This window comes from Suillus subalutaceus, assembly GCF_016647625.1.
Source record: "Suillus subalutaceus strain FC151 chromosome Unknown DFJ58scaffold_23, whole genome shotgun sequence".
Lineage (NCBI taxonomy): Eukaryota > Fungi > Basidiomycota > Agaricomycetes > Boletales > Suillaceae > Suillus > Suillus subalutaceus.
The window spans coordinates 48360-75674 of record NW_024540272.1 but is presented as its reverse complement, the minus strand read 5'-3'; the positions used below and the strand labels follow the sequence as shown (position 1 = coordinate 75674).

At 49.3% G+C, this 27315-nt stretch overlaps 7 protein-coding genes across 7 annotated transcripts; 4 read left to right on the top strand and 3 right to left on the bottom strand.

Moving 5' to 3' along the window:
- Nucleotides 1-5978: 5978 nt before the first annotated feature.
- DFJ58DRAFT_773598 (uncharacterized protein) lies at nt 5979-7003 on the bottom strand (the record flags this gene model as incomplete). Its single annotated transcript, XM_041389341.1, is given in 9 exon segments — nt 5979-6209; nt 6247-6293; nt 6344-6378; nt 6431-6447; nt 6471-6517; nt 6567-6657; nt 6709-6830; nt 6847-6855; nt 6893-7003. Coding segments are annotated over 6 exon segments (401 nt in total), but the record flags the coding sequence as incomplete, so codon positions are not given.
- DFJ58DRAFT_743737 (uncharacterized protein) lies at nt 6904-8168 on the top strand (the record flags this gene model as incomplete). Its single annotated transcript, XM_041387273.1, has 6 exons — nt 6904-7083; nt 7137-7362; nt 7424-7446; nt 7505-7742; nt 7781-7904; nt 7958-8168. The coding sequence occupies 6 exons, from the start codon at nt 6904-6906 to the stop codon at nt 8031-8033; spliced, it is 867 nt and encodes a 288-aa protein (XP_041246778.1). The 3' UTR covers nt 8034-8168.
- Nucleotides 8169-14339: 6171 nt separating this feature from the next.
- On the top strand, nt 14340-14661 carry DFJ58DRAFT_773560 (uncharacterized protein). The gene has a single exon (XM_041389340.1). It carries the CDS (start codon nt 14369-14371, stop codon nt 14525-14527), a length of 159 nt encoding a protein of 52 aa, XP_041246777.1. The 5' UTR covers nt 14340-14368; the 3' UTR covers nt 14528-14661.
- Nucleotides 14662-17216: 2555 nt separating this feature from the next.
- DFJ58DRAFT_212814 (uncharacterized protein) lies at nt 17217-18090 on the top strand. The gene is made up of 2 exons (XM_041379270.1): nt 17217-17738; nt 17796-18090. Exon 1 carries the CDS (start codon nt 17267-17269, stop codon nt 17732-17734), a length of 468 nt encoding a protein of 155 aa, XP_041246776.1. The 5' UTR covers nt 17217-17266; the 3' UTR covers nt 17735-17738; nt 17796-18090.
- Nucleotides 18091-18608: 518 nt separating this feature from the next.
- On the bottom strand, nt 18609-20765 carry DFJ58DRAFT_905104 (cytochrome P450; the record flags this gene model as incomplete). The annotated part of the gene is made up of 13 exons (XM_041394935.1): nt 18609-18801; nt 18858-18887; nt 18940-19062; nt 19109-19155; nt 19206-19240; nt 19292-19378; nt 19432-19534; nt 19586-19711; nt 19759-20008; nt 20057-20182; nt 20263-20381; nt 20435-20531; nt 20581-20765. The coding sequence occupies 13 exons, from the start codon at nt 20763-20765 to the stop codon at nt 18609-18611; spliced, it is 1521 nt and encodes a 506-aa protein (XP_041246775.1).
- A 1008-nt stretch (nt 20766-21773) lies between these two features.
- On the top strand, nt 21774-24134 carry DFJ58DRAFT_212694 (MFS general substrate transporter). Its single transcript, XM_041379269.1, has 15 exons — nt 21774-21998; nt 22056-22082; nt 22138-22166; nt 22226-22274; nt 22325-22402; nt 22462-22546; nt 22597-22949; nt 22999-23095; nt 23143-23335; nt 23387-23444; nt 23498-23529; nt 23579-23596; nt 23653-23720; nt 23769-23879; nt 23945-24134. Exons 1-15 carry the CDS (start codon nt 21874-21876, stop codon nt 24011-24013), a joined length of 1392 nt encoding a protein of 463 aa, XP_041246774.1. The 5' UTR covers nt 21774-21873; the 3' UTR covers nt 24014-24134.
- On the bottom strand, nt 23968-27017 carry DFJ58DRAFT_773533 (P-loop containing nucleoside triphosphate hydrolase protein). Its single transcript, XM_041389339.1, has 9 exons — nt 26841-27017; nt 26745-26791; nt 26628-26694; nt 26328-26572; nt 26149-26277; nt 25708-26099; nt 25412-25660; nt 24262-25359; nt 23968-24209 (listed from the first exon to the last, which is right to left on the bottom strand). Exons 1-9 carry the CDS (start codon nt 26915-26917, stop codon nt 24072-24074), a joined length of 2442 nt encoding a protein of 813 aa, XP_041246773.1. The 5' UTR covers nt 26918-27017; the 3' UTR covers nt 23968-24071.
- Between the last annotated feature and the right edge of the window lie 298 nt (nt 27018-27315).

Here is a 27315-nt window from a genome sequence, read left to right as displayed (position 1 = left end):
CTTCTGGGGGCTGCCGATTGCGCGTACCATAATAGTATATGAGGCACACGCAGATCTTGGGAATCGACGAGACCAGAAGATGATATTTCAGTAAGCCTATGTGCGCTCGCACAAGTTACATGATAAAGTGTTGGAGAAACTGCTGGACATGGGAAACAATGGTATTCATGCGGGGCAATCTACGTAGGACAGATCATCTAGCTTTCAGTCAGGGCCAGGAAGTAGCAACTCACCATCGCCATATGTTGGATGGGAGGGAATATATTCTGGAAGCTGTGGAGACACGAGTCAGGACGCATGTACACAGTGTAGTCGAGGAAGGCAGTTATGACTGCTAGGGAGCATTCTTGCTGGACTACCTCGTATCTTGGGCGTCTATGGAAACGAGGTAGGTTAGCGTGGCCTGTTTGCGTGCACACGCAAATCCTTACTCAGGCGCAATTCCACCCTCACAGAAGCCTGGACAGACACCCGAGGAATTCGCAAAAGAGATGAGCGACTATGCAAAATCAACTGCATTATTCTGCCCCGTTTCCAGAGCTATGGCTGGGCGATTTACAAGTACTGCTGTTCTAGATCTCGGGCCTGCACACGCCTGCTGCACAGCCAGAAGAGGGGGAGGACAGTATGGATGAAGGCGGAGAAGAAGCCGAAGGAGGAAGAAGCCCCGAAGGTGCATGCTGCTCGGTTGGGCATGTATGATGTTATGACGCGCAAGGTGTGTACGTGGCAGCCTGCGCGGCTGCTGTGCGAGCGCTTTGGCGTCAAGGACCCAGTTCTGGATGTCCTGGTTGATACCTCTGGGCTGTCAGCGCAGACTGCGAGGCCCGAGTTCACAGGCAGAGCGTTAGCAGACGAATTCGCTGGTGCAAGGGCGGGAGCGATGCAAGTGGAGAGTGGGGGGTTGCGGAAGTAACAAGCGCGATGTTGCGAATATCGGCATGGGGGAAGATGATGGGCGGGGGGATGGTGTGCTGACGTATGAACGTCCTGGATGGATATTTAAAGAAATTTTTACAAGTGATGATGAGGAGAGCGACAAGGAGAAGGATTACATGAATAATTTCGATGAGGTGGACGAGCCCCCTGCCGTCTAAACGAGGTCCTGGATGTCAAGGCACTAGCAGCGAATGGTGTCGTGGAAGATGTTGACCTGGCTACGCTCAAGCCTACTGTCATACTCAGGGGATCCAAAACGAAATACGCGGAGAAGAAGAAAAAGAAAACAAGACACAGAAGAGTTCCAAGGGTGTGCGCTTGTTTCCTTTGATGTAGACGAGGATGGTGGAGAGTTATTGTCGCTCACTGGCGCGCGCCTAACGTCAATTTTAGCGTCTCTTGTAACGCTTCACCATGATACAAGTATCACCATGGACGTGCAGGTAGGTAACATCTGTACTATCGTCATTGGATGGGAGGGGATATACTCTGGAAGCTGTGGAGACATGAACCGGACGCATGTACGCAGTGCAGTCGAGGAAGGCGGTTATGAGCCTAAATGCTACAACGGAGGCGAACTACCTCGTGTCTTGGGCGTCTACGGAAATGAATTAGGTTAGCGTGGTGAAGCAGCATAAAAACGCACAATACACGCACCTCAGACAAAGACACCCACAGTCCCTCAATCGTGCTCAACACGATCAACCTCCAGTAAAATGCCAAAGCTCATTGCAAGCACCACACCCATTAGAACTTTTGAAGATCATGAGGATACCGTCAGGGGACTCAGGGCAGTCGCAGTTTTCCCCCGATAAGCGACGAATAGTTACGGGCTCTGGCGACAAGACACTTCGTCTTTGGGACTTGGAGACAGGTGTTGTGTTGAAGAAGATGGAGGGACATAGCAGTCAGGTGTGGGCATTGGCGGTATCTCGAGATGACCAAATGATAGCAAGCGGTGATGAAAAAGGAGAAATCATTGCCTGGCACGGTGAAACTGGAGAATCTCTCACCCAACCCATCAAAACCCACTCCTATCCAATCACCTCGGTTGATTTTTTCTCCGGATGGTGCGGTGCTGGCTACTGGCGGATGGGACTTGACGGTGATGTTTTGGTGTACAAAAACGTGGCAGATGCAAGGAGAACCAATCCAGTGTGGTTCTATTGTCAACTGCGTTCGATATTCGCCTGCTGGTGAACTTCTTGCCATCGCAACACACAAGAATATCCAAATTTCTAATACAGGCACAAGAGAACGGGTCGCATCTTTTGGGGGTTATACCTTGTCACTCGTGTGGACGCTCGATGGCACACGCCTTCTTTCAGCAGGCGATTCTACCATACAAGAGTGGGATCCATTGACCTGGGAGGAGATCGGTCATCCCTGGGAAGGCCACAATGACCATATCAACGACATTGCCATTCATCCCTCTGGCACCCTCGTCGCTTCTGCATCTAATGACAGCCAGGTCCGTCTCTGGCGGCTCTCAGATCAACGAACCATCGCCATCTTCCAGCACTCATCCTCGCCGCGTTCTGTCACTTTCTCCGTGGACGGCAAGCACATCTTCAGTGGAGGCCAAGATAGCATGATCTCGGCGTGGGAAATACCGAAGAGAACATCCTTCACGCAGATCCTGGCCTTCACAACAGCCCACAATGCATGCATCGCTGGGGACCTGGACACCGCTGAACAGCTGCTCACCCAAGAGATCCACACCGACGCCAATGACTATACTTCATATTCCCATCGCTCATTCGTTCTCGCACGAAAACACGCATGGGACCTCGCACTTGATGATGCAATCAAGGTGAGCTATACCGAACTATCATGGCCCCCACTAAAGGCTTACTTTCATTCGTCACATAGTCCATCAGCATTCAGCCCTCGCTGACAGGCTACATCTCGAAAGGCATCGCCCTCTGCGGAAAAGGCCACATCCGAGATGCCAGGATAGCATTCGATGTCGCATCCATGTTCACAAACCAAGATTCAGAAACGAACCATTTTCTTATCTTGATCAAGGTACGTAGCATTCATCTCGCTTATTCCCTGCTTCATTGCGTGTTTCAGGCCATCGCCCTCTTCAGCGCAGATCAACACGAGGAAGCAATGTTACTCATCAAAGAGCTGGCTGCCGCTTGTCCGAATACCGATCCTCTCGCGTGTCGTGTCGTAGAAGTAAGTGACATGACAGTTTCGCTTGGTTATCGATGCTGATCTTTGCAACTCGCACATTCAGACACATCTACGCGTTCAGCTGGGAATCAAAGCCTTGGATGACGCGCGTCACGACGAAGCTGCTGACAATTTCACTGTCGCTGTCGACTCGGGCGCGTTCTCATCGAAATACATTCATGAACTATACGAAGACTTGACCGTGGTGCGTCAAGATGATGCATACATAGTGCTTTTCATAACTGACTGCTTTGTCCAGCTCTTTGGCTGGGATCTTGAGTCTTTGTGTCTCACTGCTCACCAGAAACGTTGCCAGGCATTCCTTTCGGCAGGTAAACCTGATGAAGCCCTCGAAGCACACAAATACATGATGGACGCCATTGACGAATCTACCAAATCCAGCTGCCTTGATTGGTCCAACGGCAAGTTTTCGGTGGACGGTACCCGAGGCTATCATACTCACTCACATTTCACTCAGAATTTAAGGGACAATGTAGTGTGCTCGCTGAGCAGAATGATCGTATTCTTGGTGTATGCACCTCCTTCCTCAAGTCTTTCACTGCTGACCGTTATGCAGGCGGAGATCCCGGGGCAAGAGCAAGATGGCTATGATACAGAACCCAATTTCTTCCACGGAATGCATCAAGTGCGTGCAACAGCGTATCTTCTTACGTTCTTTCTTACATCGTTCATTATAGCCTTCTCAAATTTCCCCGCCACGACCTCAACGGCGCCATGGGCGGCTCAAAAGACTCAGGCTCGCTATGACGAAGACCCCTCGATCAGCTCCCCTGCTACCACCAGCACCAGCACCAACACCAACACCAGCACCTACCTATCACCCCACCATCAACCGCCGCTCTTACCACCCTCACAGCTCGGCTAGGAAACCTATTCCCCTGGAGGTCCGATCATACAACACCGCCCGTCGTCGATGTTCCGTTCGCGAAGGGTAAAGAGGTGCGATGAGTTGATTTTTATAAATGTGCCTTGGGTGTCTGATACGTAATCTACAGCGTAATGCTGCTGCGGATGCTCCTGGAAAAGACCCCGACATCGTACCTTATGAATATCAAGATCCGGATCCTACTCAACCGGATCCCAATACACAACAGCAGCAGCAGCAGCAGCAGCAGCCAGTAGCAGTGCAGGTAGACACCGGAGAACATGGACGCGGACGGTCGTGTTGCTGCTGCTAGAGGAATTGGCAGATGTCCGCGGTTATTTCAGTTATACCATCGATCTTGTTATGATATCTACACTGCTGTTTTATCGATAGCTAATGCCCATTGTCCGAAATGTTGTCCATAACGGTCACTAAATCGATTACCAGAAACAACGACAGGACGATCTAGCGAAGACTGCGAATGAGCGCTGAGCACTCGCACAATTCCCCTAGTTGCCCACAGCTCCGACAGGATATTCAACCATCCAGCACAGTGCTTGGAGTCCGAGTGTCGAACAAATTGAGATGTGAATAAATTAGTGGTATGCTTGACTGTATAGACAGTAAGTAGCCAACACAACAGTAGTAAATGAAATGGGATTACAGAGGGTTTCTAGTATTGGTGGCAACGCATGCGCAGACGCCACACTCCCTGATAACTGGCACATAAGTAACCATGTACTTCGAGGCGAAAGCGGCAATTTGGCCTCTGAGGTGTTGTTCATTACAAGCGTGGCTCCGCTACTACGGAGCCATACGTCAGACTCGAGTGTCCCCAACGTTCCTCCCCGTTATACGCCTGAGCTCAGCTTCCGGAATTCTCGTCTGAACATCAATCGTACATGGCTGCTCATTCAGGAGAGTGCCATTCATGAAAGCGGCATCATTCAACGGCTTCGTGCGATCCAACATGAGCCGGAAGGCCCGAAGGACAAGCGCCGTGTTTATGAACACCGATTTATGCTGGCGTTCACAGGAACACATGGGCCTATGGATGAACTGTGTGACCTTACCTATTCGCAATATGTTGTCCGGGACACACTCTAGAAGTAAAGAGGATGAGAACATGGCCGAGGGGGGTGGCAGAACCTGGCAGAACTCCAGGGTATCCGAAACTCGTGGAGATGTAATTTAGATCTATGATAACAAAAATTGAATCCAGGAGAACATGAAAACCTGACGTCCTTAAAGTAAGATGGTGCAAACTGGAGGGCGCCCCCTTGCATCACTGATTGACGAGAATTTCGAGCGCCTGGGATGAGTGGCTTACAATCAGTCACTAGCTCCATTCACTGGCGGCCAAGCGGACGGCCTTTCTTGGTGGAAAAACCTTCCAATCAATTCCGAAATCCACCCACTCAAGGTCTTGTCTGTGACAATCCTCTGAATTGTGGGGCATGCAGGCAAAGTAGAGCGCACATTCTCTAATCTCGGCACAACACAATCAGCGCGACGGTGTAATCTCTCAGTTGACACATTTGAAACACTAGGCAAAATTCATGCAAACCTTCGACACCACAGCGCCGTGAAAGTCGCGGAGGCTGGGAAGCCCACCCGCCGTCGACATGCTCACATGCACACTCGTGAAGAGGTTGGTATTGCTGTCGAGACTGCACAGGATCTTGAAGCATCCTTCGCGTGGGCACCTTCACTCTTGACCTAACCTCGCGATGCAGATGACTTGCTTGCTGGTCCAGAGAGTATCTCGCCTGATGATATTGCTGCTGAATTTGCAGCTCTCGAGGAGTTGAAAAGGACTGAAGAAGTTCACAACGTTAATCAAGTTGAAGTGCTCGAGGGAAATGCTTTTGATTTTGACGAGTTGGATCGGGTCGAACAAGGAATAATACTACAGGCTATTCTAGATGAGGTTGAGGTGGTTAATTACAATGGTGAGGGTGGCAGATGGGACGAGGCAACATTGATGTCATCGTTAGGAATGTCGTATACATAGTCTGCATGGCGCCTAGAGTTTTGCCAGTTTTGCCGGTTATAACCGGCAGAACTAAATCGAATTAGTTCTGCCCCCCACACTAACTTGAGGTCATCTCTCACGCGCCCTTCGGTATCAAGCCAACGATCAGGCTTGGATGCGTCAGGATCTGGGAAGACGTCTGGATCGCGAGAGATGGCTCTGAAATGGCTATTAGATGAATCAAATTCGGAAGGAGGGCTCTGACCAGTGATTGCCAAATACTGTTGTCACGGCTGGAACACGATAATCTTCCTGTTTGTACCGTCAGATTTAGCTTCGATAGGACGACGAAGGGTGCCCACAAAAACGACCACCTCTGTCGTGCGGTGTGGCATACCTTCATGCAGGTAAGCTATAGACATCAACTAGAAAGACGGGAGGGTAATTACCCATAGGTATCAACGGCCTCCATCGCAGGGCCTCCGAAACGCAGGCATGAAGGCGAGGAAGTGATTTCTTGTCAGTGAATGCGGGTGCTAGAGTGAGTCAGCTTTTATATCGATGCCCCAATAACACGCGATCAACTGATGACCGCGTCCAGATCTCCATGGACTTTACGTTGTTCCTCAGGGAAACAAGCAGCTGCCATTAGTACTGTGCATATGGCGAGAGTAGTCTATAACACCTGAATCTAGTTAAATTCAAAAGCGGTGATGCATGAGCTCACCGTGTCAGATCCAGGGGCAAAGACAGTACCAGCAAGTAAGCTATCTCCAGCTCAGGCTTTGCGTTAAAAAAGTTCTTTGCCAAGAGACATCTTCTGAGCGAAGGACTAGCTTCGCTACCTCCCTGCCGTCGAGCATTTTAACATGTTATTGGATTGGATTATGCATACTTACTAACTCCCGTTTGAGAGACCGATATGAAGAGCTTCCGCGAATCTCGACAGCTGTCACGTAGTTCTCGCGCATACCAAGGAAGATATTTCAGCCACGTACAAGCACAGACAGGTAATTCAAAAGGTAAAGAAAACGCAGCTATACCTTCTCCATCACAAACTCAGTCGCACGCCCAATGGAAAACAGGCATCTCGACAAGTCAGGTTTGACAAAATTCAGCTTCTACAGATCTCACATGCTTACATGCAATGGACAGCAGGGAGCAGTACTCGGTGAGACGCCCTTTCCTTCTGCACCCAGGTCCATCTTCGAGTGCATCTTCAAGAAAGACCAAGAACGCATGAAGAACATCGCTGCAAGCCGCTTTGCCCCCTTTTCCACGTCGAATGATCTCTCGCCAGGTCCCTCACTCCCCACGCCTCCCACGAAGCTGCTCTCAACGGTTTTCAGCCTTTCATGGCCGATCCATCTAAGCAGGCAAGGTACACTGGTTATCTGCGTGCACACCCAAATCCTGGCTCAGGCGCAATTCCACCCTCACAGAAGCCTGGGAAGACACCCGAGGAGTTCACAAAAGATATGATCGACTATGAAAAACCAGCTGCATTAGTGCCTTTGTTCTAGATCTCGGGCCTGTACACGCCTGCTGCACAGCCAGAAGAGGAGACGGACAGTATGGATGTGGCAGAGGAGAAGCCGAAGGAAGAAGTCAAGGAAGAAAACCCCGAAGGTGCATGCTGCTCGACTGGGCATGTATGGTGTTATGACGCGCGAGGTCTGCACGTGGCAGCCTGCACGGCTGCTGTGCAAGCGCTTTGGCGTCAAGGACCCGGTTCTGGAGTTCTTGTCGATACTCTGGGCTGTCAGCGGAGACTGCGAGGCCTGAGTTCACTGGCACAGCGTTAGCAGACGAATTCGCTGGTGCAAGCGCGGGAGCGACGCAAGTAGAGAGTGGGGGTTCCGGAAGTAGCAAGCGCGACGTTGCCAATATCGGCATGGGGGAAGATGATGGGCGGGGGATGATGTGCTCACGTATGAGCGTCCTGGGATGGATATTTTTAAAGCAATTTTTACAAGTGATGATGAGGAGAGCGACGAGGAGAAGGATTATATGGACAATGTCGATGAGGTGGACGAGCCTCCTGCCATCTAAACGAGGCCCGGGCCCCGGATGTCAAGGCACTACCAGCGAATGGTGTCGTGGAAGATGTTGACCTGGCTATGTTCAAGCCTACCTTCATACTCAGGGGATCCAAACCGAAAGACGCGGAGAAGAAGGAAAAAAAAAGAAGAAACAGAAGAGTTCCAAGGGTGGCGCGCTTGTTTCCTTTGATGTAGACAAGGATGGCGGAGAGTCATTGTCGCTCACTGTCGCACGCCAAAAACACCAAGATCGGGATAGCCAGAGGCCTCGGAAGAAGAAACGGAAGGATCGCGAGAGGAGTGGAGGTGAAGATATGTAGGTTGCAAAGCCTCTGTCGGATATCGTGAAAGCCCCGCCTATCACTGATATGTCCTCTCATGAAGGCGATCAGGTCAGTGGACAGGAAAGCGGACCTCCTGGTGCTCGTAAGGGCAATCGATTTCATGTAGTGCTATATACAGGTTCAAAAGCTAACGTCAATTTTAGCGTCTCTTGTAACGCTTCACCATGGACGTGCGGGTAAGTAACATCTGTACTACCGTCGTTGGATGGGAGGGGATATACTGTGGAAGCTGTGGAGACATGAGTCGGACGCATGTACGCAGCGCAGTCGAGGAAGGCGGATATGACTCGTAGGGAGCCTGCTTGCTACAACGGAGGCGAACTACCTCGTGTTTTGGGCGTCTATGGAAATGAATTAGGTTAGCGTGGCGAAGCAGCATAAAACGGACAATACACGCACCTCTGCAGCTTAGAGAAAGACACCCACAGTCCCTCAATCGTGCTCAACACGATCAACCTCTAGTAAGATGCCACAGCTCATTGCAAGCACCACACCCATTCGAACTTTTGAAGATCATGAGGATTCCGTCATGTCAATCGCAGTTTTCCCCGATATGCGACGAATGGTTACGAGCTCTGTCGACAAGACACTTCGTCTTTGGGACTTGGAGACAGGTGTTGTGTTGAAGAAGATGGATGGGCACCGCAATGGGGTGCAGGCATTGGCGCTATCACGAGATGGTCAAATAATAGCAAGCAGTGGTGGAAGTGGAGAAATCATCGTCTGGCAAGGTGAAACTGGTGAATCTCTTACTCGACCCATCAAAGCCCACTCCAGTAACATCACCTCGGTGGATTTTTCTCCGGATGGTGCGGTACTGGCTACTGGTTCAATCGACTGGACGGTGAAGTTTTGGTGTACCAAAACGTGGCAGATGCAAGGGGAACCAATCAAGTGTGATGTCGCTCATTCGTTATGGCACGAAAACACGCATGGGACCTCGCTCTTGATGATGCAATCAAGGTGAGCTATACCGACTTATCATGGCCCCCTCACTAAATGCTTACTCTCATTCGTGACATAGTCCATCAGCATTCAGCCCTCATTGATAGGCTACATCTCGAAAGGCATCGCCCTCTGCGGAAAAGGCCACATCCGCGAGGCAAGGGCAGCATTCGACGTCGCATCCATGTTCACCAACAATGATTCAGAAAACAACCATTTTCTTTTCTTGATCAAGGTACATTGCATTCATCTCGCATATTCTCTGTTTCATTCCGTGTTTCAGGCCATCGCATTTTTCAGCGCAGATCAACACGAGGAAGCAATGTTACTCATCAAAGAGCTGGCTGCTGCTTGTCCGAATACCGACCCTCTCGCGTGTCGTATCGTGGAAGTAAGTGTCATGCAGCTTCGCTTGGTCATCGGTGCTGATCTTTGCAACTCGCACATTAGACATATCTACGCGTTCAACTGGGAATCAAAGCCTTGGTTGGTGCGCGTCACGACGAAGCTGCCGACCATTTCACTGTCGCTGTCAACTCAGGCGCATTCTCATCGAAAAACATTGATGGACTATACGAGGACTTGACCGTGGTGTGTCAAGATGATGCATACATAGTGCTTTTCATAACAGAGTGCTTTGTCCAGCTCTTCGGCTGGGATCTCGAGTCTTTGTGTCTCACCACTCACCAGAAACGGTGCCAGGCACTCCTTTCGGCAGGTAAACCTGATGAAGCCCTCGAAGCACACCAATACATGATGGACACCATCGACGAATCTACGAAGGCCAGCTGCCTTGATTGGTCCAACGGCAAGTTCTCAGTGATGTCACCGAGGCTGCTATAATCACCTGCATTTCACTCAGCTTTCAAGAAAGAATGCAGCGCACCCTGTGCTGCCGGTGGAGATGCCGCCCTCGCTGCGAGCGATTATGACAAGGCCGTTGACCTATACTCGGCCGCAATCAACCTGAATCCTGCGTCTGATGCGCTCTTTGCAAATCGTAGTAAGGCAAAGTTGGGTAAGATGCTATGGATGGAAGCACTTCTCGATGCGCAGAAGGTGAGTTGACATCTATCATTTCATAATCCATGCTCATTGCGGCGATACATAGGTCATAGAGCTTGATCCTTTATCTTATCTTGGATACAATCTGAAGCACGCAGCCCTTCATGGTGCGCAACGTTATGATGAAGCGATCCAGACCGTCGAAACGATGTTCTCCAAATTGGATGTTGCACCCGACGTTCGGACACGAAGCAAGCCTTTGAATAACACATTCGCCAGCATGTTCAATTATTTCTCCAGAGCTGCGCCACCAGTATCTCAGACCTTCTGAGGTAGAACGTGCTATTCAAAGGGTCATTGATGTCCGACTCGACAATGCTCCACTCCGTGTACTCGACACTATCACTGGTCTCTTATGTGATCGAGAGGCGCAGATAAGCGCCTTCAAAATGAGCATAGAGTATAAGAGGCTTGTGTCATCAACAATCACGCATCTATACCTCCCCATGAAGCACATCGAAGAAGTGGTGGTGACGTATCTCCAATATGCCGCGCTATCACACAGGTGGGAAGGGAAGGAGCCGTTGCTGCAGGATATTCAGGGCAAGGGCGTGTATGACTCGGAGTTGGATCCGGTTGGTGGCATGACGAAGTTGCGGTCCTTCTGCAACACTGCTCATGATGCGGGGTATAACTGGGCATGGAGTGATACATGCTGCATCGATAAGAGCAACAATGTCGAACTCCAGGAATCGGTCAACTCCATGTTCATCTGGTATCTCCACTCCGCGCTCACGATTGTCTACCTGTCGGATGTTCTGCCATCTTCAAAGTCTGGCGCACTGGCAAAGAGTGCTTGGAACACGCGCGGATGGACGGTTCAAGAATTCATCGCTCCCAAAGTCATTCTCTTTTATCAGAACAATTGGACTCTTTATCTCAATGATCGCACTCCCAACCACAAATAGTCCATCGCAATCATGCAGGAGTTGAAGGATGCGACGGGCATAGACCCACCAGCCGTTGCAGCCTTCCATCCCAGTATGAATGGCGCCAGAGAGAAACTCCGTTGGGCGTCAACCCGCGTTACCACGCGTCAGGAAGACATCGCATACTCGTTGTTTGGCATCTTTGGTGTCCGCCTGGCAGTAGATTATGGCGAGAAGCAGGACAAGGCTCTCGGGCGGCTCCTGCAGGAAATCGTGGCTCGGTCGGGTGACATCACCGGCCTCGATTGGGCCGGAAAACCATCAGAGTTCAACAGCTGTCTACCAGCCTCCATCACTTCATACGAAGCTCCACCATGCATGCTACCGCCCCTACCCGAAGATGACATTCAATCATCGGTTTCTTTGCTGCGAAATACGGTGGCTGTGGATTTCGCTTCGAAACTTTATACCCTGCTTCGCAACGTGAGCGCCCCTCGCTTCGCAGCACAGAGACTGCATCTGCCTTGTATTGCATTCAATGTCAGGGAAATCAGACGGATGCGTACTAGTCCAGCCCCAGAAGCTCATATTACGTATAAAGTGAAGGCCCACGGGCTTTCCGACTTGCGTGTCACTACCAAAGACACCCTATTTCGGTCCTCGCCGACGAGGCAGCACACTGAGCAAAATTTCGTTCTTGTCCGTCCCTGGGATCGGTCTCTCCTCGAGTTACCTGACTTTGTAGAACCGCCTGAATCTGTGGAACCGTCTGACTTTGGGAACGATACGGAGAGCGAGGAGGTTTGTTGGAGGCTGTCCTCTTCTCTGCCAAATGACTGGTCCAGTGATTATCCTGTAAATCAGGAGATGGTTGACCTGGAATCACGAGCATTGCGGTTGCTTGTTCGCCTTGGGCAGCCTTTCGGCGCATTTTTGCTTGCGCAGCAGCGCAGTGGAGAATACAAGAGGATCGCGTCGGATCATGATATCATTGGACAGGTTAGCGACGTGTCTTCTGTTGGAGACTTGATGGACATCAGGACCATAGAAATATTGTAGTCGGATTTTTTTTGTTTCAAAGTTTATGAATTTCTGAGCAGTTTGCATTTGCGCTCCACATCGTACAGTATACGTATCATATATGCATGTGTATCGGACTAAAGTCTTGTCACTTCACTACTTACCATTTCTTGCAACTTTAGTTCTTCCTGTAGAATTTTCGGAAGTGGGATAACTTGGCAGTGATCCACAACTCGGCATCACCTTGTCTTTCGATGAGTAAATATCACATGTCCCTATCATCCTTTGCTGTCTAAAAATTGTACATTGGCACGAGGGTGTCGTAGACCAATAAACAACATGGATGACTGCCATAATGATGGATGTCAGATCGGGACTCAAGGGACATCTTCGACGAGTAGGACGCAGGATATGTATTCAGTCGTTGGGAACACGTCATGAGAGAAAGATGCACTTACCAGCCTCCCCGACCCCTCCAACAGAACAGATAGCCATGTACTATCATTTTCCTGGAACGTGCACTTTGTCGGGAATGACGCGCAGCAAAGAAGGGCAGACATTCTTGGTGAGAGCTCTTCGGCGCTGTTACTGAGCCCAGTGTAGTGCAAGTACGTACGTAGGCAAGAGGTTGAACGTAGAAAGACGGTGAGATGCGCTGTGTGAAGGTGCTGCTAGTAAGCACGGCAAAAATACAATTATCAGCGCAAATATTCGATCTTGTCGTCGTCGTCCTTTCAGACCTTGGAGAACACGGGCATCAAAATTAAAGATGCACAATAAGACATGATTTACAGACTCTTTGTACTGGTCTACAGCGAGTCGTAAGGTGAGGGATCGCGAGACCTTGGACCTGAAAGTTCTTGTACCGTGAAAGATTGTTTCAAAGTTGTGATACTCACTTGATGTATGGCCAAGGATTGGGTCCATGTACTCTATGATTGATAACATAACATAGCTGAACACTGCAGCAACATGTCAATGATGAAATCCAGGCTCGCGTGACTTTGGTTCTAGTGAGACCTCACCGATGTTAGTAGAGTGTGATCATATGACCATCATGATCATATTGCATACTTGTGTCACGGTGGTGCAGGATTGGAAGGTTATTGGCAAACGAGAAAAACTGAAACCAGTTGGGCCGGAGGGTGGCTGAGAAACTGAGGAAGCGAGGGGGCAAAACGCTGGAAGCAAGGCTGACACCTTTGAAAACTATGATTTGGATAAAACGCGTATTGAAAGACGGAAACCACCCCATTTGGAGCGGGTTTGAGACGCGAGAAGAGAGAAATTTGGTTGTATATGGGGCACACGCAGATCTTGGGAATCGACGAGACGAGAAGATGATATTGCAGTAAGCTATATGCGCTCGCACAAGTTACATGATAGAGTGTTGAAGAAACTGCTGGACATGATCAACAATGATATTCATGCGGGGCAATCTACGTAGGACAGATCATCTAGCTTCCAGTCAGGACCAAGAAGTAGCAAATGCACCATTGCCATATGTTGGATAGGAGGAGATATATTCTGGAAGCTGTGGAGACATAGTCAGACGCATGTACACAGTGCAGTCGAGGAAGGCAGTTATGGAACTACTACCTCGTGTCCTGGGCGTCTATAGAAACGAGGTAGGTTAGCGTGGCTTATCTGCGTGCACACGCAAATCCTCACTCAGGCGCAATTCCACCCTTACAGAAGCCTGGACACACCCGAAGAATTCACAAAAGAGATGAGCGACTATGCAAAATCAGCTGCATTATTCCGCCCCGTTTCTAGAGCTATGGCTGGGCGGTTTACAAGTGCCGCTGTTCTAGATCTCGGGCCTGCACGCGCCTCCTGGACAGCCAGAAGAGAGTGCGGAGAGTATGAATGTGGCGGAGGAGAAGCAGAAAGAGGAAGTCAAGGAAGAAGCCCCGAAGGTGCATGCTGCTCGATTGGGCATGTATGGTGTTATGACGCGCGAGGTGTGTACGTGGCAGACTGCGCGGCCCGAGTCCACAGGCACAGTGTTAGCAGACGAATTCGCCGGTGCAAGCGCGGGAGCGACGCAAGTGGAGAGTGGGGTTCCGGAGGGTAACAAGTGTGACGTTGCGAATATCGGCATGGGGGAAGACGATGGGCGCGGGGATGATGTTCTCACGTATGAGCGCCCTGGGATGGATATTTTTAGAGCAATTTTTACAAGTGATGATGAGAAGAGCGACGAGGAGAAGGATTATATGGACAACGACGATGAAGTGGACGAGCCCCCTGCCGTGTAAACGAGGTCCGGATGTCAAGGCGCTACCAGCGAATGGTTGTCGTGGAAGATGTTGACCTGGCTGCGTTCAAGCCTACCTTCATACTCAGGGAATCCAAACCGAAAGACGCGGAGAAGAAGGAAAAGAAAAACAAGAAGCAGAAGAGTTCCAAGGGTGGCGAGCATATTTCCTTTGATGTAGCGGAGAGTCATTGTCGCCCACTGCCACACGCCAAAAACACCGAGATCGGGATAGCGAGAGGTCTCGGAAGAAGGAACGGAAGGATCGAGAGGGGGATGGACATGAGGATATGTGGGTTAAAAAGCCTCCGCCGTATATCGTGAAAGCCCTGCCTATCGCTGATATGTCCTCTGATGAAGGCGATCAGGTTAGTGGACAGGAAAGCGGACCTCCTGGTGTTCGTAAGAGGGCAATCGATTTCATGTAGTGCTATACACAGGTTCAAAAGCTAACGTCAATTTTGGCGTCTCTTGTAACGCTTTACCATGATGCAAGTATCGCCATGGACGTGCGGGTAAGTAACATCTGTATTATCGGCATTGGATATACTCTGGAAGCTGTGGAGACATGAGTCGGACACATGTACGCAGTGCAGTCGAGGAAGGCGGTTATGACTCGTGGGGAGCCTGGTTACTACAACGGAGGCGAACTACTCGTGTCTTGGGCGTCTATGGAAATGAATTAGGTTAGCGTGGTGACGCGGCATAGAAACGCACAATAGACGCACTCTGCAGCTTAGAGAAATACGCCCACAGTCCCTCAATCGTGCTCAACACGATCAACCTCCTGTAAAATGCCACAGGTCATTCCAAGCAGCACACCCATTCATCATGAGGATACCGTAGAAACAGTCGCAGTTCTCCCCGATAAGCGACGAATAGTTACGGGCTCGGACGACAAGACACTTCGTCTTTGGGACTTGGAGACAGGTGTTGTGTTGAAGAAGATGGAGGGGCATAGCAGCAGCGTATGGGCATTGACGGTATCTCGAGATGGGCAAATAATAGCAAGCGGTGATGAAAAAGGAGAAATGATTGCCTGGCACGGCGAAACTGGTGAATCTCTCACCCAAGCCATTGAAGCCCACTCCGGCCCAATCTACTCGGTGGATTTTTCACCGGATGGTGCGGTGCTGGCCACTGGTTCAAGGGATGGAACGATGAAGTTTTGGTGCACCAAAACGTGGCAGATGCAAGGAGAACCAATGAAGTGTAGTGATTATGTCTTCTACGTTCGATATTCGCCTTCTGGTGAATTTCTTGCCATCTCAACAACCGACAATATCCAAATTTATAATCCAGGCACAAGGGAATGTGTTGCATCTTTTGGGGGTTACAGCTTCTCACTTGCTTGGACGCCTGATGGCACACGCCTTCTTTCAGCAGGCAATAAAGACGATCCTACCATTCGAGAGTGGGATCCATTGACCTGGAATGAGGTCGGTCACCCCTGGAAAGGCCATACTAACCTTATTAACACCATTGCCATTCATCCCTCTGGCACCCTCGTCGCTTCTGCATCTTCTGATGACCATGTCCGTCTCTGGCGGCTCTCAGATCAACAAACCATCGCCATATTCAAGCACTCATCCCCGCCGGAATCTGTCACTTTCTCCGCGGACGGCAAGCACATCTTCAGCGGAGGCGTAGATAAAAAGATCTCAGAGTGGGACATACCGAAGACAGCATCCTTCACAGAGATCCTGGCCATCACGACAGCCCGCGATGCATGCATCGCTGCGGACCTGGACAACGCTGAACAGCTACTCACTCAAGAGATCCGCACCGACGCCGACGACTATACTTCATATGCCCATCGCTCATTCGTTATAGCCCGAAAACACGCCTGGGACCTCGCCCTTGATGATGCAATCAAGGTGAGCTATATTGATTTATCATGGCCCTCTTACTAAATGCTTCCTTTCATTCGTGACATAGTCCATCAGCATTCAGCCCTCATTGATAGGCTACATCTCGAAAGGGATTGCCCTCTGCGGAAAAGGCCATATCCGTGATGCCAGGATATCGTTCGACGTCGCATCCATGTTCACCAACCAAGATCCAGAAACGAACCATTTTCTTATCTTGATCAAGGTACATTGCATTCATCTCCCATATTCCCTGCTTCATTGCGTGTTTCAGGCCATCGCACTCTTCAATGCAGATCAACACGAGGAAGCAATGTTGCTCATCGAAGAGCTGGCTGCCGCTTGTCCGAATACCGATCCTCTCGCGCGTCATGTCGTGGAAGTAAGTGTCATGCAGCTTCACTTGATTATCGTTGCTGATCTTTGCAACTCGCACATTAGACACATCTACGCGTTCAGCTGGGAATAAAAGCCTTGGATGGCGCACGTCACGACAAAGCTACTGACCATTTCACTGTCGCTGTCAACTCAGGCGCATTCTCATCGAAATACATCCATGAACTATACGAGGACTTGACCGTGGTGCGTCAAGATGATGCATACATCGTGCTTTGCGTAATTGAGTGATTTAACCAGCTCTTTGGCTGGGATCTCGAGTCTTTGTGTCTCACCACTCACCAGAAACGGTGCCAGGCATTCCTTTCGGCAGGTAAACCTGATGAAGCCCTCGAAGCACACCAATACATGATGGACGCCATCGACGAAACTACGAAGGCTAGCTGCCTTGATTGGTCCAATGGCAAGTTTTCGGTGACGTCACCCGAGGCTACCATACTCACCTCCATTTCACTCAGAATTCAAGGGAAAATGTAATGCGCTCGCTGAGCAGAATGACCGTATTCTTGGTGTATGCACATCCTTCCTCAACTCTTTCGCTACTGATCGTTATGCAGGCGGAGATCCCGGGGCAAGAGCAAGATGACTATGATACAGAACCCAATTTCTTCCATGGAATGCATCAAGTGTGTACAATAGCATATCTTATTCCGTTATCTCTTACACTGTTCATTACAGCATTCTCAAAAATCCCGACCACGGCCGGAACGGCGCCACGGGCGTCTGAACAGACTGAAGCTCGCTATGACGATGACCCCTCGTTCAGCTCCCCTGCTACCACCGGTACCTGCACCTGCACCAGCACCAGCACCAGCTCCTACACCTATCACCCCACCATCAACCGCCGCTCCTACCACCCTCATAGCGCGGCTAGGAAACCTATTCCCCTGGAGGTCCGATCATACAACACCGCCCGTCGTCGATGTTCCGTTCGCGAAGGGTAAAGAGGTGCGATGGGTCGATTTTTTATAAATATGTCTTGGGTGTCTGATACGTAATCTACAGCGTAATGCTGCCGCGGATGCTCCTGGCAAAGACCCCGACATCGTACCTTATGAATATCAAGATCCGGATCCTACTCAACCGGACCCCAATACACAACAGCAGCAACAGCCATTAGCAGTGCAGGTAGACACCGGGGAACATGGACGCGGACGGTCGTGTTGCTGTTGCTAGAGGAATTGGCAGATGTCCGCGGTTATTTCAGTTTTACCGTCGATTTTGTTATGATATCTACACTGCTGTTTTGTCGATAGCTAATGCCCATTCATCCGAAATGTTGTTCATAACGGTCACTAAATCGATTACCAGAAACAACAGGACGATCTAGTGAAAACTGCGAATGAGCACTGAGCACTCGCACAGCTCCGACAGGATACTGTAAGTAGTCAAGACTGTCGTCCCTTAACCGTTACGCCTAGACCGTTAGGCCAAAAGGCAGTGATAATCAAAGCTCAAGCTTGATTATCTCGGACAGTATTTATGTTGATTATGGGAACTCAGGTAAGCAGGGGGCTTACAGATATTCAACTATCCCGCACAGTGCTTGGAGTCCGAGTGTCGAACAAATTGAGATGTGAATAGATTAGTGGTATACTTGACTGTATATACACGATCTTAGCTTCGGGACTGTAAGTAGCCAACAGAACAGTAGTCAACGAAATGGGATTACAAAGGGTTTCTAGTATTGGTGGCAACGCAGACGCCACACACCTTTACACAAATAACTATGTACTTCGAAGTGAAAGCAGCAATTTGGCCTCTGCGATATTGTTCATTACCAGCGTGGCTCCGCTACTACGGAGCCATACGTCAGACTCAAGTGTCCCCAACGTTCCTCCCCATTATACGCCTGAGCTCAGCTTCCTGAATTCTCGTCTGAAAATCAATCGTACATGGCTGCTCATTCGGGAGAATGCCATTCATGAAAGCCACATCATCCAACGGCTTCGTGCGATCCAACGTGAGCCGGAAGGCCCAAAGGACGAACGCCGCATTTATGAACACCGAGCTATGCCGCACGTTTATAGGAACACATGGGCCTATGGATGAACTGTGTGACCTTACCTATTTGCAACATGTTGTCCGGGACACACTCTAGAAGTAAACAGGATGAGAACATGACCAACCGCACAAAGATGGTGCCTACCGCCGACCAAAACCGAATACAAAGAACTTGAGGTCATCTCTCACGCGCCCTTCGGTATCAAGCCAACGATCAGGCTTGAATGCGTTAGGGTCTGGGAAGACGTCTGGATCGCGAGAGATGGCCCTGAAACAGCTATTAAATCAATCAAATTCGGAAGGAGAGCTCTGACCAGTGATTGCCAAATACTGTTGTCCCGGCTGGAATACGATAATCTTCCTGTTTGTACCGTCAGATCTAGCCTCGACAGGACGACGAAGGGTGCCCACAAAAACAACTACCTGTGTCGTGCGGTGTTGTATACCTTCATGCAGGTAAGCTATAGACATCAACTAAAAAGACGGGAGGTAATTACCCATAGGTATCAACGGCCTCCATCGCAGGGCCTCCGAAATGAAGGCATGAAGGCGAGGAAGTGATTTCTTGTCAGTGAATGCGGGTGCTAGAGTGAGTCAGCTTTTATATCGATGCCCCAATAACACGCGATCAACCTACCTCTGTCGGTCCCGATGACCGCGTCCAGCTCTTCATGAACTTTACGTTGTTCCTCAGGGAAACAAGCAGCTGCCATTAGTACTGTGCATATGGCGAGAGTAGTCTATAACACCTGAATCTAATTAAATTCAAAAGTGGTGATGCATGAGCTCACCGTGTCGGATCCAGCTGCAAAGACAGTACCAGCAAGGTAAGCTATCTCCAGCTCAGGCATTGCGTTAAAAATGTTCTTTTCCAAAAGATATCTTCCGAGCGAAGGACTAACTTCACCACCTCCCTGCTGTCGAGCATTTTAACATGTTATTGGATTGTATTATGCATACTTACTAACTCCTGTTTGAGACGACCAAGTTGCTCTATGAAGAGCTTCCGCGAATCTCGACAGCTGTCACGCAGCTCTCGCGCATACCAAGGAAGATATTTCAGCCACGGAATTGAATCTACAAGGTACGCGCCAGGGTGCAATGCAGCGCGGAATTTATCGGCAAACTCAATGACCCTTTTCACTTCAGGATCTGTCGCAGATGTAGGCGTGGTCTTTCCATATGCAATTCTCATGCTCGTTGCTGCTGCGTAACTTCAGTCCATTGATCAGCAACGCCACGCTGTAAGAGCTAGGACCTACGTTCGCGCATGATCCTGGAAATTGTGTGGATCATTAAGAATGTCAATGACAGTGCCCTTTGCGTATGAGGTCTGGAGCGGCTGATATGCCTCAGCTGCTTTTGGCTGGAGATGAGTGTGTATCGCTCTAAAGTGAAGAGCACGGAGAGCCATTAGATTGATATTTCCGCATTATAGCAAAAGACGAGCCTGCGCAGCCGACGGAACCTCTCGCCAGCGGGAACAAAGAGAATAACCATTCCCCCGCAGAGCAACTCTCCGGCAGCAATGAAACGAGGACGATCGACCAGCGATGCGCCTTGTTTCTCCATAATTTCAGCTGCAGCCTAAATTGTGTATATGTTAGCGCTCAGAATCCGGTGCCGACAGTGGGATATACTTTATATCGACCAATAACAATGTACTTCTCGATTCCTGTGCGTAGGGTAATGAGAGGGCCATACTCTTCAATCCATGACGCTACGGTAAGAAATCCGCTAAACAGCATTGTGAAACTATGAATGTTGAAGTAAGATTGAAACTTACTTGCGAGGAGGTATGAGATGGCCGCGAAGTCTCCACGTGAGAGGGGATGGAGGACGGGAAAGGCTGCTCTTAGTGCTACTAGTAGAAAGGTAGGTATGAGAAATCAAGGCTGTTACGCATAGACAAGTTGCGCCAATGACAAGTCGAGCGTAATCGGACAATCGCAAGTCGGTCAGCTGTAGCATGGTCGGACAGAGTGAAGCTTGATGGGGCTTGAAATGCACTGTACGCCGTACGGTGACTTTTAACATGACAACTGGATGAACGTGATTGCGATGTGTTCACCGGCTTTCTCGCAATGACGAAGCTTGCTGGTAGCGATCATGGTAAGTCAAGCTACCAAAGCAGATGATGCGTTCTTTCTTCTGTGGAAAGAAAGCAAGGAAATTTTGGAAGGACTTAGGAACCCCGATAGGGCTATGGGTGTCCCATCCTAACATTGTGGATCCAGATCGTTGTTTTCGTATGAAGTGCACTAGAGCCCCTATTTTTTAGACCAGGTAATGAGCTGAGTTCCAGTGAACTGGATAAGGAGGCCTTCAACACGATGTCGCCCGATATTCAGGCCCACGTAAATTAGCTCCACGTCCAATGTAAGTTCAAGAAATACTGGAGTCATGCACACCTTCATTACTAATTGCGCCCAGGTGCAGCGGTACCTGTAGGATGCAGATCTTGCCGTGTGCTGCCAGTGAATCCGATACTATGTTCCTGGGGCCTACTAGTGTTGCCAATAGCCCAGTTGTGATTAGACAGTACCAATCACATTTGAGGGACTTAGTCCAAAATGGTTGGAGCACGGTGCTCCTCAATTCTCCTGTAACAAAATAATGTGACGTATGTATACCAGCTGGCCAGACGCAACATATGAGAATATCAAACTTTTTCGCGCGCGGAAATATTCAAACGTTCAAGTTCAACGTCGTGTTAAGCTGCCTCAGTATTACAAATGATAACGTTAGCCGAGCCGGTGGTCGTTATATGCAAGCAATTGACAAATTGAGAAACCAAATACATAATACAAAAGAGCGGTTTAGCGCAGAGAAGCCCCGCACATGACTATTTTCCGGATGGAGGTTCTCAACCCTCAGAGCTTGGGCTACAAGCCTTGTGTTTCTATAATGTTTGCGCGGAAAAGAAAAGCAGCGTGAGATAGGTATATGTCAAAGTGGGCTGACAAAGCTTGGGCCAAGATATGATCAACGCAGAGTCTTCCGGCGACCGACTCAGTCTCACAAGCTCTTGACTTGCGTTGATCCACTGGCAACTGTATTTTGTTATTTCAGATGCTAAATGAGTCACATAGACTTACCTGTCATCACAACTGGGGATTCTAAAAAGCCCCTCAGCTCAGAGGAGTGCCCATCTGACTATTTTCCGGATGGAGGGTTCAGAGCTTGGGCTACTGCATTTGGAGGGTAAGATAGCTACTGAGTACCGCCGCAATGCTTATGACCATGCCCCCCCTCTCGTAGCTTTCTTGTGCAATTTTGCACGTACGGGTGAGCTTTAAGGCTAATTTCACGGGCCACTGGCAGTTCTATTGAAGACATTCAGATATACAATGTCGTTCGGCGTTTATCAAGGTAAGATCTAATTTTCTCAAAGGGAGCTAGCTTGCCAAGAGCGTAACTTTGGTTCAAAGATTTCTATGCTCGGACTTATATAACGAATCAGTCTCCCTCGACAATTGCGTGCGTCGTACTCCTTTGGCACTCATGTTTCTCATTTTATTTGCCTCCAGCTGGATCGGCAGCGTGAACGCCTTTCTTTTCGAAATTTGTGGCTTGATAAGTGGGCAGCTTTATGATCGAGGATATTGGTCAGTCAAATTTGCAGCGTGGTCTTCACACGGTAGTCATAAGTATGAAATGTCGGAAGCCGCCAATTGGTTATAGGCGCATCTCTCCTTCAAGTAATCTCGCTTTTCATGCTTTCACTTGCCAAACCTGATCAGTACTACCAAGCAAGCACATATTGCTTATCTTATGGATCATTTACTGACTACGGTAACAGGTATTCCTTTCGCAGGGCATCGGGTCAGGGTGCGCTGCCGGTTTGCTTTATATCCCCACCATGGCTGTTGTTTCGCAGTATTTTCGCAAACGACGCGAATTGGTGATGACCTTCGTTGCTTCAGGAGCTTGCTTGGGCGCTGTGGTGCACCCAATAATGCTGAACAACACCCTGAATGGCCGCATTGGATTTGCCAATGGAGTTAGAGCTAGCGCTGCCCTCATCAGCGGATTACTGTTCATAGCATGTTTCCTCATCAAGCCGAGGTTCCCCCCATCTAAGGCATCAACAACATTTCTTGCAACCGCAAAGAAATGTGCTCATGATCCCGCCTATATATTTGGGACTGCGGGGTACGTTGATGTAGACCTAATGAACGTAGACTCATTTTGAATTGATTAGATTAACCATTTTTGCTATTGGATTCTACTATCCCTTATTCTACCTCCAGCTCGACTCGACTATGCATGGGCTCAGCAAAACTTTCTCCTTTTATTCAGTTGAGTCCAATAACCCTCATTTGTGAAGATATCTTGAACCTGTCAGCTTGTAATCATGAACACATCAAGTTTCGTAGGACAGCTGTCAAGTGGCTTGCTTGTTGAATACTTTGGTGTCCCAGGAGTCATGACGGTTTCAACGTTTACCGGCACTGTCTTACTTTTTTCCTTGATCGGATTGCGCACCCTAGCCAGTGTGGTGGTAATTGGTATTCTTTATGGGTACAGCGCTGGAATTTGTAAGTTGCATACCATGGCTAGCTATACTCGCTCACCGTTTTTCTCTACAGTTCAAGCGCTATGGGCACCGGTTCTGGCTGTCTTATCGCCAGATCGATCTGACCTAGGGTATGCCCGTTCCTAAAAGCACATTTGCAACGAGACGTGAAACTTGTTCGCAGAACCCGCATGGGCATTTCCTACGCCTTCATGGGTAAATATTAGACAATTTCAATTTGATCCTGTGCTCATATGGACCCTAGCTATCGGAGGGTTGATAGGTACATAGACATCCCACGAGTGATGCTCACTTGCTGAATCAAGGTGTACAATTCAGGCCCGCCGATATCAGGAGCATTGTTAACAGGTGATTACATCTGGTGGCGCGGCGCAGTTTTTAATGGGGTGAGCATGTACTGCATCTTGCCGATGAATAACGCTCAGCCAATACAGATCGTGGGTGCAATTGGGTGCTCGTGTTTCATCGCCATGCAAATAGTACTCAGGCGGGGGGGATCATGTTTCTCAGTAACGAGGTCGAATAACAAGTTATATAGCCTCTCAGTAAGTACTATACTGTCAAGAAACGTCTCACAATATTATGTCGTATTTTCTCATCGCCAAATCAGCAATTCCACGCTCAAAAGCCGACTCACAGTACAGAAGTCCAAGGTTTCAAATATTACTCCTTTTCATAATGTACAAAGTGATTGGACGAGCAGTCTATGATTTATTGACAGACATGTGAAACATTCCCTAAGCATACAAGTCATCATCCTGGGAGTCATCCGCGAAACCAGTGTTGCCAGCGGGCGCGGATGAGGCGCCGCCAGCAGATGGTGCGCCCTCTGGGAATCGGAAGTTGTTACCAAATCCACGTGATTGTTGCAGGTTCTGGAAAGGGGACAGATTAGCCGATTTATGTATAGCGAGTGATAGATCATACCTGGGAGAACATCTCGTACCGCCTGATGTCTTGGTCTGACACCGACCGACGAGCATACTTCATCGCCTCCTCGAAGTGCTCTCTTGTGATCTCAGGAACAGGATCTTCCTCATCTTCCTCCATCTTGGCGTCCTCGGCGTCTTCCTTCTCCTTCTGCTCACGCTGTCTCCTGATGTCAGACTCAATGCTTTCGCGAATGGCCAATTTTGCAGCACGCTGACAGATCTCAGTGAGATCAGCACCGGAGAAGCCATGAGTCTGCTTCGCCAAGAACGAAAGGTCCACGTCTTGGGAAATGGGGGATTTCTTCAGGGTTGCCTCAAGAATAGCCAAACGAGAGACTTCATCGGGCAAGGGAATGTAAATGAGCTGGTCAAGACGTCCGGGACGGAGTAGGGCAGGGTCAATTTGATCAGGACGGTTAGTGGCGCCGATGATGAAGACGTTTTTCTTCGCGTTCATACCGTCCATCTCCGTCAATATTTGGTTAAGAACACGGTCCCCTGCACCTCCTCCGTCGCCCGATGAGCCGCCACGTGCCTTGGCGATGGAGTCAAGCTCATCGAAGAACATGACGCAAGGTGCAGCAGCACGGGCTTTGTCGAACACATCACGAACATTGGCTTCTGATTCACCGAACCACATCGTGAGCAGTTCAGGCCCCTTGATGCTGATGAAGTTGGCTTGACATTCGTTCGCGATGGCTTTCGCAAGGAGTGTCTTACCCGTCCCCGGAGGGCCGTAGAACAAGACGCCCTTCGACGGGGACATACCATATTTGAGGAACTTCTCGGGATGCTCGACGGGGTATTGCACCGTCTCCTGGAGCTCGAGTTTGACTTTGTCAAGACCACCAATGTCGTCCCAGGTAACTGTGGGTACTTCGACAGCAGTCTCGCGAAGTGCGGACGGGTTGGAGGTACCGAGGGCAAAGCGGAAGTTATCCATAGTGACACCGAGGGAATCCAGCACTTCGGCGTCAATTGTGTCCTCATCAAGATCAATGAGATCCATCTTTTCACGAATCTGCTGCATAGCAGCTTCTGAGCAAAGAGAAGCTACGTCGGAACCAACGTAGCCGTGTGTATCGGCGGCAATCTGAATGGAAGCGTCAGCAATGGCATAACATATTAGTAGACAGTTGCTTTACCTGCTCAAGATCGACGTCATCGCCCAACTTCATGTTCTTCGTGTGGATGCGAAGAATCTCCAGACGGCCAGTAGGGTCTGGAATACCAATGTCGACTTCACGGTCGAAACGGCCAAAGCGACGAAGAGCAGGATCAATGGAGTTCGGCCGGTTGGTAGCAGCCATGACAACAACATTCGACCGAGCCTTCAAACCGTCCATAAGAGTGAGCAGTTGCGATACAACGCGACGCTCGACTTCACCGTTCGTCTATCATATCATCAGAGAAGACAGTATAAATACTCATCCCCACGTACTTTTTCACGCTTAGGAGCGATGGAGTCAATTTCATCAATGAAGATGATAGCAGGCGAGTTTTTCTCGGCCTCCTCGAAAGCTTTCCGTAGATTGCTTTCACTCTCACCGGCCATCTTACTCATGATCTCCGGACCGTTAATCAAGAAGAAGAACGCGCCGGTCTCATTGGCTACCGCGCGAGCCATCAACGTCTTTCCAGTACCAGGGGGACCGAACATCAGAATACCACGAGGGGGTTTGATACCAATTGATTTGAAGAGTTGTGGGTGACGTAACGGCAACTCGACGAGTTCACGGATCTGGGCCATCTGTTTTCGACAGCCACCAATGTCGTCGTAGCCAACATCTGCAAGGTTTGCTTCCTCGTCTTCACGCTTGACAGGGTCACCCTCTATGGAAAGTTCAGCGGACATGCTGACAAGACACGTAATCAAACAAACCAGTATGAATGACAGTGTCCTGGGCCACTATACAAAACTCGGCGGGATCAGTCTCGATGACTTTAAATTCCACTGTCCGCATGCCGCCACGAACAAGAAATGTGTCACCCTTACGGACCGGCCGGTATGCTAGGCGGGATAAGTTCATTGACCATAATTATCGACTGAAGTATACATACCTTCGAGGAAGTAGGGTTTGAGGTAGACATCGAAGATGTTACCACTGAGACCTTCGATGGAGTCGTCGAATGGCAGGACGTGTATCCGCTTGCCGTATTTTATGTCTAAACATTGATGGACATTGACAACATCGCCGAGTTTCACGCGCAAGTTATTCCGGGCGACCTTGTTCACCTGAATGCGACCTTCCTCGACATCATCGGAGCTCAGGCAAATGAGAACGGTATCACGACGTTTCTTTCCCCTGCACGCCACGTTGTTTAGAACGATTATGTGTGAAAATATTTCACGATATATACCTCACGATGATAGTGTCACCCCGGAAAAGTTGCAGAATCTCCATGGTCGCAGGGTTCAAAGTTGCAACTGTACATAGAAGATTAGACAGATGTCCAACAGCGTTCATATATATATACCAGAGTTATCATCTGAAGTAGCCTCGTCGACAATAAGACGGTTTGGCCTGTAGATGTCAGATTAGTATGTCATGGAAGATCTCTCTTGTAACTTACGATTTCTTCGGCCGCAGAATTGCGGTAGAAGTGTCATTAGGACCTGGTTGTGGTGCAGCACCGCTAGGGTCAGCCATTATGATGGTCTAGCAAGGAGAGAGTTATCGACGTTAAAGGGCAAGGATAGCTTTTGTACTGGCGAAGAGGCGACGCGCGTCCTGCTGAGATGGACGCCACGTGTGACTGTACTACCTAATCAGTTTTCCCGTCCCTTCGATAACCTTCTAGTTCCAAGCTCCAAAAATGAAACTTTACCAATTTTATCTGACGACAAATGAAACATTGAAATATAGAGAGATTCAGAGCTTTGTCTGATCATGAAGTCTGCGGATACCGTAAGTACTCCCGGTATGTAGTAGTATATACATACATATGGGACATCGTATGAAAATTGTAAGCTTTTTGGGGTGAGTAGTACTAAGTACTACTGGAAAATGTACAACAGCCACTGCCATGTCGAAGAAAGTCTCGCGTT

Excerpts from the sequence above, each read along its gene's own strand:
- DFJ58DRAFT_773560 (XM_041389340.1), top strand. The coding sequence starts at position 14,369 with ATGGGGGAAGACGATGGGCGCGGGGATGATGTTCTCACGTATGAGCGC.
- DFJ58DRAFT_212814 (XM_041379270.1), top strand. The coding sequence starts at position 17,267 with ATGCGCTCGCTGAGCAGAATGACCGTATTCTTGGTGTATGCACATCCT.
- DFJ58DRAFT_773533 (XM_041389339.1), bottom strand. The coding sequence starts at position 26,917 with ATGGCTGACCCTAGCGGTGCTGCACCACAACCAGGTCCTAATGACACT. Across the intron at positions 26,792-26,840 it reads ATTCTGCGGCCGAAGAAATC|GCCAAACCGTCTTATTGTCG; the intron begins GTAAGTTACAAG and ends TGACATCTACAG. Across the intron at positions 25,360-25,411 it reads ATGACGTCGATCTTGAGCAG|ATTGCCGCCGATACACACGG; the intron begins GTAAAGCAACTG and ends GCTTCCATTCAG.
- DFJ58DRAFT_212694 (XM_041379269.1), top strand. The coding sequence starts at position 21,874 with ATGAGTCACATAGACTTACCTGTCATCACAACTGGGGATTCTAAAAAG. Across the intron at positions 22,083-22,137 it reads GTGCAATTTTGCACGTACGG|ATATACAATGTCGTTCGGCG; the intron begins GTGAGCTTTAAG and ends GAAGACATTCAG. Across the intron at positions 23,880-23,944 it reads ACAAGTTATATAGCCTCTCA|CAATTCCACGCTCAAAAGCC; the intron begins GTAAGTACTATA and ends TCGCCAAATCAG.